The sequence below is a fragment of the Rhagoletis zephyria genome, unplaced genomic scaffold (assembly GCF_001687245.7).
Source record: "Rhagoletis zephyria isolate East Lansing unplaced genomic scaffold, Rhagoletis_zephyria_1.1 Rzeph_scaffold_00088, whole genome shotgun sequence".
NCBI lineage: Eukaryota > Metazoa > Arthropoda > Insecta > Diptera > Tephritidae > Rhagoletis > Rhagoletis zephyria.
This window is the reverse complement of record NW_016157172.1, coordinates 190,613-200,093: the sequence shown is the minus strand read 5'-3', so window position 1 is coordinate 200,093 and position 9,481 is coordinate 190,613. Positions and strand designations below refer to the sequence as shown.

At 34.9% G+C, this 9,481-nt stretch overlaps 1 protein-coding gene across 1 annotated transcript; it reads left to right on the top strand.

Moving 5' to 3' along the window:
* The first annotated feature begins 1,541 nt into the window (after positions 1–1,541).
* Positions 1,542–2,675, top strand: LOC108374339 (putative nuclease HARBI1). Its single transcript, XM_017630331.1, has 4 exons — positions 1,542–1,603; positions 1,660–2,086; positions 2,148–2,368; positions 2,525–2,675. The coding sequence occupies exons 1-4, from the start codon at positions 1,542–1,544 to the stop codon at positions 2,673–2,675; spliced, it is 861 nt and encodes a 286-aa protein (XP_017485820.1).
* Positions 2,676–9,481: the final 6,806 nt, after the last annotated feature.

Genomic DNA, 9,481 nt, shown 5'->3' with positions numbered 1-9,481 from the left:
ACCGTAGAGTTTACAACTGAAAGCGGCAAATAGAACTGTTGTCTAGTGATGTGCTGAATTGTCGGTACCCAATACTTAAAAAAGGTTTCGGTACCCAATACTGATTCTTTACATTAAACCTTCGCCATTATATGCATTTCAAGTTTAGAAAAAACTTTCATTGTTAACTTATATGATATCGGCTAAAACACTTGAACTTATCGCAACAGAGAAATGTTATTTTATCAGTTTTACCCCTAGTCGATCCAAGGTACAAGAAAAATACTTTGACGGATGAAGAAGCCTTTCAGGGTGAGGGGAGTGATTGGGGATTCTGTAACCAGTTAGCGACAAGTTTCGGATCGATATCGCACATGTCGACGTAAAAATATTTCATATCATACGTTAACAAAACCGATACCGATTCGAAAATTGTCGCTAACTGTTTACAGAATCTGTCGCTAACTGGTTACAGAATCTGCCTACAAAAATGATATCGTCCTATTCTGCTGGAACAAAAATGCTTCAAACAAGTAAGAGTTTCTCTGTATTATGGCCTCGAACCGACATATATACATCTTTCATTTGAATCCGTATTAAAAGATCTATTTGTTCCTACATTGGGGTTTTGATAGGCGAGTCTCCCCTGAACCGTTTTTTCCATATTTTTGGCCTATGTGCGCTTTTATTCGAAACCTAAATGTTTCGGTACCGAGTATCGAGAGTATTGGATACTTAAAAGTATAGACTCAGCACATCACTTCTGCTGTCATCTCGACTGCGACGTCAGCAAAACAGCTGATTCTTTCAAATTCACTGAGAGCCGATTAGCAGTATTGCCATCGGCCCACCTTCTGTATTCTCTCCACCGTGATTGCAAATATTATAAATAAGATATTTTTTATGACAAAGATATGTGTACTTCTGAGGCAATAAAAATGGAAACCTTAGTAGGCAAATACATTAGGATTACATTAGATTTTGAATGGGGGAAAATAAAAGGCATTTGACCATTTGTAATAGTAATATTATGATGTCTTAGGTCTAAGCCAATTGTTATTGCCACGAAAGATTAATTTAAAACCTATCTTTAGCGTAGCCCGCGCAATTGAATCAAAATGTATGAATTTTGAAAATGAAACTTTGGCTTGTAATATCTATGGAATGCGTTAATTGTTATAAACAAGACGATATATCAAATTAAGGGTTATTAAATGTAGTACCTCACGTTCATTTATGATTTTTCAATAAATCTACATGTTTTTAAGAAATTAAGATAAAACTTACAAAAACTATACAGGCATGTTCTGAAATTCGTACGATTTGAATTCGGAACCGAAATGACAATTCGAACGATTTTATTTTAGGTGTTCTGTAATTCGTTCGATTTCTTTGAAATTCGAATGTAACTTCGAAACAGCTGACGGCTTTATGTCAACTGAACACACCCCATGACAAAAGAGGTGGTTGTTAGAAAAATTTAATTTAAACGAATTTTCTTTAAAAATAAAATGTTTTTTATGGCAGCTTACGTATTGAATGAAAGGGAGCAACGTTATCAAATGAGGGTTAATCGACGACGGTTAAGAGATGAATCTAACCCCCTAAGTACGCCAGATTCAATGTAAGTTTTGAACAAACGTTCGAGGAGCTTGCCTGTTAAAGTTTAACTGCTTTTAGATTTAGTGCGAACTATCGTTTGAGTAAGAGTGCTTTTTTAGAAGTATTGAACGAGATAACTCCATTTGTCAAGGAAACATCTATAGCGTTACTTATCAAGCTAGCAGCATGCCTTCGATTCCTCGCAGAAGGCTCATTCCAACGTTCTGTCGGCAAGGATACTGACATTGCTTTGGGTAGAAACACAGTATCTAAAATATTGTCAGAAATTATCAATGCTTTGGAAACTGTGCTGTGTCCTAAGTGGATTAAGTTGGACAGATCGGCGGAGGATTTGAGGAAATGCAAACTACATTTTGTGGAAAAATTTGGAATCCCAGGTGTAATTGGCTGTATTGATGGAACTCACGTAGCTTTAGTAAAACCTTTGGAGAATGAGCATCTTTTTTATAACAGAAAAGGTTACTTTAGCATAAATGCAATAATTGTAAGTATGAAATTGAACAGCATAAGCACGTTTTTAAGTTAAAATTTTTTGGAATTTACAGATTTGTGATTCCGATATGGTTATACAAGCAGAAGATGCAAGCCGACCTGGATCAAGCCATGATGCTTTTGTTTTTAATATGAGTAATGCAAAGCAACATTATTTTTCAAAATATGAAGCTGGTGACCGCGGATCCTGGTTACTTGGTGATTCCGGATTCGGAATAGAAGCCTTTTTATTGACACCGTATAGAGATCCTAATCCGCGATCACCACAACATAGGTTTAATCTCCAACATGCCAAAGCTCGTAGTATCATAGAGAGAGTAATAGGAGTTCTTAAAAGCAGGATCAGATGTCTAAAAACCGCATTACCATATGCCCCACAAAAAGTAGTTAAGATTATAAATATTTGCTGTGCATTACATAACATTTGTAGGCATTATCAAATAGAAGACTTTTTAGAAACAGAAAGCACAACCCAACCTGAAGAAATTTTTGAAGAAAATACTGAACTCGAAGAAAATACAAATTTGAATAATGTTGGCCGAAATTTAAGAGACTCAATTGCCAATAATTTAATATTATAGAACAGAACGTAAACTTTATTCACTTATAAAAAAATAAATTAACAAAAACCCAGTGTAAATATCTATATATTAAATCACCTCATTGATGATTCTAACTCGAGCATCCTCATTTTACTTTGACTTTTTCTTGTACCAACTGTTCCATCTTGATATGATGTTTCTTTTTTTCTTCTATGTCACGTCGCATTAAACTATTCTGTTCCGCTAGAAGTTGGTTTTGGGTTTCCACCGCTTTACAAAGGCGTTCAAAATCATAATTGTTTTCATTGTTTTTTTGGTTCTCGCATATTTCTCCCAGCGTTATTGCAATTGTTTTCATTGTTTCATTTTATGTTGTCATACACGAACGGAGACAATCTTCATTATCCACGGTTCTTGCTCTTTTCCGTGGCTGCGCACTGACGGCATCGTGGCTTGTCTGCGGACGTTCATCTTCATCGGACTCACCAACGATCACACTTTCAGCTTCATCTTGTGTCCCGAATGTCCTAGCTTGTGCTATGCCCTCCACTGCCGCAAATATGCCACAAATTCGAGCCACACTCTCCTAATTTTGGGTTAATATATATTTATTAAAAGGCCCTCCTCCTGTTGCCCTCGAGTCCATATTATTATGTGTTACCTTTTTCTTAATGTTCGCTTTCCAGTCCAGACCATATCTGCAAAACAATAAAGCTATTTAAATTACATGAACTGGGAAATTAAAACTTTACTTTTTTCCAACCATTTAAATCTTTCTGTGGTGGACCTTCTNACATGGCTAGCTCTTTCCACTTCTCTTCGGCATTCACTCGATCGCCTTTTACAAAATTTTTGGCCAAATCTTGATGACTTTCCATGAACTGAACAAAAGTTAGTTCTTGTTTGGAGTTCTTGTGTTTCCCCCTGAATATTTTTGATATTTAACATTTATTTACAAATAAGATGATATATTTCAAGATAATACTTACATTGTTATGCGTATTATTGATACAAAATATTTTAAAATTTCAAACCGCTCGTTGCCGAATACAAAACAGTAAAATTTTACCGATTTCTTTTCCAGAACAGGGTGACAAATCGATTTGGCAATGTTCGAAAAAAACAAAAACGGAACGATTTACAGAACGTGTCATACGATTTAAAAACGGAAAATCATAAAATGTTGATCGAAAACGGTTTACAGAACATGCCTGTATAACAAGAGATTAGCCATATAAAATTCGTCCCTTATTAATCTGTAATTATAAAATAATCTCAGATTTAACCGATAACTTTTCGGTGTCCATCCTAGTTTTATCGATTGTTTTTGCGAAAAAGAGGAGAAATGCCAAATGTAAAAGTAAACAAAAATGTACGCCAGCAAGTAAAAGAGGTTTGTGAAGGTATTTTTAATAAAATGTTATGTTAAAATATATTTATATTGCTTATTATAGCAGAAAAACGTGATCACGGTGGCACAGAGAAGAAACATAACTTTTGCTTGAGATGTGAGCACAACAAATTTGACGGCTAATAATCTGAGATTTGCCTGTGTAAACGGGGTGATTAAAAAACGAGCATTGATTGAGATAATATTGATATGTGAACATAGTTTTAGTGAAGGTGATCAAAAAGGCTCGATCATACTCAAAGCTGCTCTCTGCCCAGGACTGTATGGGCGAATAAAGTTAATAGGAAAGTTAAAAATGCTTTAGCTTTTATGGTTTCAGTAGATTTAAAAATGCATTCCCACAATTGCAAAGGTAGAGCTTTTGTATATTTCACACCGTCATTCGAGAGGGGAGTACATCGGTTTTATGCAAGAAATTAATTCCAATTTTGAATATAAAAAATATAACAAGAATTACGAGTTTTAGAATAGCTAAGTAAAGTGCTAATTTATCGTAGTGGCAAGTTCTAAATGCAATGTAAAATGTTTAAGAGAATACATAATATGATTTTGTTAATTTCTTCCTTTTTACCACTTTTGCCCATGCCGACAAGTAAATATATTATCACAGTAAAGGAAGAGAAAAAATAATAAGAATAAAAATTCATCTGATCAAAAGATGATTGTACCTAAAATCTAGTGATTGTACCTAATGTACCTTGAGGTTAGCAAACGTCGGAAAAAGGTACAATTATACCTGCTTTTTCATCCCTGATTCGTACTGTCATCAGGTTACTTTAAAGGCCTGTATGCAGCTCTCAAGAAAAGCATAAACTACATATAAAATTACGTACAAGAAATGGCTAAAAAATTTTCTTGAGTCAAATTTCCTTAAGGCAGTACGCAGTTCTTAAGGAATTTGCTACGCTTTCTACTACGGTTTTCTAAAGTTTTTTGTGAAAAAAGAGCACAAGGCAATCCAGGTTTGCAACAGATATATATGCCCGTTCCATTATTTCTTGAGGAAAGAGTGAGGCAACAGGCTGTGAAGTATCAAAAATGTCAAAATTCCTTGGAATAAAACACACGAAATAATAGCAATTTTTTCTTGTCCGTTTTCTTGAGAGCTGCGTACAGGGCTTAAGAATGGAAATTTAAAGCAATTCCCATTCGTACTGTCATCAGGTATGCAACTTGAGAATGGAAATCGCTGCATCTTTTAGGCGCATTAATATTATATAGTTACATCCCGAGCTAATAAAAGCGAGGTAAAAAAGGTAGAAGTTGGTAGATTTTTTAAAAGAAACAATATCAGATGGTTTTTACTCATTAAGATAAAGCATTGCGAATTCATAAAAGATTGTGTTACCAGAGCAGATGGATTTTCGACTCGGTCGTTCTTAATGTTAAAGTGATTCTGTGATTTTACGGACATTGTGCGTAAATTTTTTTAGTGTATTTTTGGGTTTTGCAGGGATGATTCCCTACATGTTGGGATTTTTGGCTGTACAAACGCGTGCGTAGAGAAAAAGGGCAGATTTTTTATATAGCTTAAAATGTAAGGAATTTTTGAAATGTGAATAAATATATGCACGATTCGGTCGTTTTTGCAAGGCGAATGTGTTGACTGCTTCTCGTACAAATGTTCAGTTTTTAAATTCATGGTGGTTGATAGTGTATATTAATAATAATAATAATAATAATAGATTGACGCTTACACATATGTTAGTTTTTGGCCGAGCTTTTCCTCCGATTTGTGGTGTGCGCCTTGATGTTGTCCCACAAAGGAAAAGACCTACAGTTTTACGCCGACTCTGAATGGCCATTGCATTTTTATTAGAAGCTGTTTTTCGTGGCAGAAATAAAGTCGGAGGTTTGCCATTGCCTGCCGAGGGGCGACCGCTAATAGAAAAAACTTTTTTGTAGGGAATTTTTCGTTTGGGCGTAAGGAAAAACAGGGATTTTTAAGGTTATGGTAGGGATTTTCGAAAAAAAAACATGTGGCATCACTGCTCCAGCTATCCCTTAATATGAATTCGCCTTGGGACAAATTGTATTTTTATATAAAACAACAAAAATGTATTTCGCGTAAATAAAATATTCAACCAAAACCCTATACATAAAACTGGGCCCGAATCACGGCATCCGTTAACGAATGAAACTCGATTCGAATCGAATGAAATAAAATTACAACTTATTTTGACAGGGCCAAACAACTGTTTTTTTTTTTTATTTATTCAATTTGAATCGAAAAAGCTCACTCCTATCGAATGCCCAAAAGAAATTTCATATAAAATTTAATTCAATCACGGATGCCCTGATTCGGGCCCTGTATTAATGTAATATGAGGGAAGCTCAAACAATTACATACTTCTTCTTCTTCTTTATTGGCGCTGTAACCGCCTAAGCGATTTTGGCCGAGTCCAAAACAGCACGCCAGTCATTTCTCTTCTGTGCTAACTGACGCCAATTGCAAATGCCAAGTGAAGCCAAGTCCTTCTTCACCTGATCTCTCCAACGCAGAGGACGCCTTCCTCTCACTCTGTTACCAGCATCGCGGCCCGCGTTCAATACTTTCGGAGCAGGAGAGTTTCTGTCCATTCGAACAACACGCTCTAAGTCTATATCGTTGTAAAGCTCATACTGCTCATATAGCTCATACTGCTGCTATAGAGTGTGATCTTTGTACGACGAGAAAGGACTTTACTTCTCAATTGCCTACTCAGTCCAAAGTAGCAAACAAAAACTAATTTATCAAAAGCTATGATCTATAAGCTGTTGAAATTGAACGAAAAGTTGCCTATCGTCTTGAAAGAAGAATTCACGACGGCGGCAACATTATTGGTATTTTAATATAAATGTGAAAATTTAGCTGTTTTCTGTTAAAATATTTGTTATTATGTATTTGGGTGTGAAAGAGCATATATTTTTTAAATATTTTAAGTGATTAAATCGGGAAAAAAAAGTCATCTTACAAATGCTTTTATCAAGATAAAAAATGCCCACGCACAAATATTTCCTCTGATAAAATAAAAAGGCAATAAAAATGATGGTTGGTAGGCAAAAAGTTTTGCCTCTGGAGACACGCCGTAACAGAATCACTTTTAACCCTTTCGCTATTTTGATGTCATATGGCGTCATGCTTTTTTGAATACTCACAGATTTAATTGAGCTTATCTGAAATTATATTTTTATATGCAACGCTGTAATGGGAAGTTTTATAAACTATATTTTAATGAGGTATTGTTATTTTTATCCTTAGTAGATGAAAAATTTCAATTTTTAAACTTTACTATAATATCGATTTTCTTCTGCTTAGAAAGGTCTACATTAAAATACTATATTTTACCAAATAACCCAATAAATTAAAAACAAATAAATATGCTATAGTCTCCAAAATAGTGTCAAATATTGCTTGAACTTGTAATTTAATTTAAAAAAGTGCTAATAAATGCGTAGTATATTTTTAAATGTGTATGATGCCATATGGCATCAATAATATTTGAAGGAGCTGAAATCCGCACCAGCAAATAACGATATATTTGTACTGGGAAATTGCAACTGGTAAATTTTTTAAATGAATTATTAAATCTATGCATCATCCAACTTATTTTATAAAATTTTTGTGGTATTATTTAATTTGATTTGAATAAAATAAAATACCATATTAAAAATTCTTTGCATATTTTTTACACCAGTTAGTACAACTGATGCCATATGGCATCATTCCAAAAAACACTTTAGAATCGCATTTTGGAAAAAAATTAAATTGAATGTTATTATATTATGTATTAAGGATCATTTAATAAAAAAAATTGGATTTTTAAAGCCCGAATCTAAAAAGATGTACCGAAAGGGTTAATTTTGCGACTTTACTTAGCGTTTACACCGGACAATATTGTCAAGACAATTATGTCAAAAGGAAGTGTTTGTTGTAATATGAATTCGCCGTGCACATGCACACTTTTTCACTAACCTAGGATTTACACCGGACAATATTGTCAAGACAATTATGTCAAACACATCACAAGTAAACAAAGAATAGAGCGAAAAGAAGAACGAGTAGAAACTGCCACAACATTCACTTTACAGTGAAAAACATGTTTTAATTTTGCTATATGCGAAAATATTGCATTTTCATATAATCTATTAGAGAATAGTGAACGTTTTGGTGCACTCTATTGCTTTGCAATTAAGGCTGATGCAGCAAACTGCGGCAGCATCTCAGCGGGATTGATTAGTTAACTTTCTAAAGGAGGATGCCATGATGCAATAATACAAGGTTCGATAAACTGACAGTTGTCTCTCTCGCACCGCTCCCTTAGCAGTGGCACCGTGTTGCTTCTTTGCAAATTTACATGGAAACAGTGTAGCTTTGGTGTGAAATAAAAGTATAAGCTTTTGTGCAATATGTTTATTTGTATATGCATATGAAGCATATTTAACTGATGAACGATTCGTCTTTGAAAACAGTACCGCACTGTTTCAAGCTGACCGCTTGCGCAACATCTTCATCTTCGTCTCCGTCTTTGCTTGCACTGTGATCACTTTCATATGTTTACTACTGCACTGTTTTTCGTCTTCGGCTTCGCATCCACTCTGTTTCCAACCTTAAAGTCACATCACTGATTTCAATGAAGAGGCGCATCACTGCCTTTGTAAATTAGGGTTAAACACCGGACAATACTGTCATGACAATAGCCACGGTGCAGCGAACAAAGGTGGCGCCGTCAGTGGTACCGCTACTTTGGTTTTGCCGATTTTGACAGTTGTGGTACCTTGTTAATAAACCTTTGTTTACAAATCAGCGACAAAGAATTTTAATTATAAGTGAAAAATCAGTTTAAATGGTACTCATTTGCAATTTCTGAGTGATTTTTGAGTTGAAGACTGCGTAAAAACTAATAAAATGAAGTGCCGTGTGTTAAATTTCGACAGCCGTTAAGATGCGAGATGCGTAGATGATGCAGTGTAGCGCTGTGACGAATCGCTGCATTTTGTGTACATAGGGCACGGTAAAGCCGTTCTCGAAATGTATCTTTATTATTATATTGACAGCATTGCATCACAATGACTTCCTTCTGCTCCAAGCATCCTCCCATGATTCAATAATACAAGGTATCTAACCTTATTTATTATTGACAGCTGCGGTTTGACACTCCCTTACAAAAGGTTGCATTTACGGAGGACAGAGAAAGGGCAAGAATGCAATCCCTTGTTTCGAAAATGGTAGTAGAAAAGTACGCAAAGTAGGCAATTAGTAGTGAAATTCCTTTCGTAAATTCTAATGTATTTGCAGGAAATCTGGCATTTTAAACGAAATGTGGAACGTAATATTGATATATCTACGTGAATTACGTAATTTTAATGCTAGTTAGCCGTATAAAAACTGCAAAATGACTCAAAATTAAAATAAGACTACTATGAGACTGATGTAAACATCCAATGCTTATGT

Excerpts from the sequence above, each read along its gene's own strand:
- LOC108374339 (XM_017630331.1), top strand. The coding sequence starts at position 1,542 with ATGAGGGTTAATCGACGACGGTTAAGAGATGAATCTAACCCCCTAAGT. Across the intron at positions 1,604-1,659 it reads CTAAGTACGCCAGATTCAAT|ATTTAGTGCGAACTATCGTT; the intron begins GTAAGTTTTGAA and ends AACTGCTTTTAG. Across the intron at positions 2,087-2,147 it reads TTAGCATAAATGCAATAATT|ATTTGTGATTCCGATATGGT; the intron begins GTAAGTATGAAA and ends TGGAATTTACAG.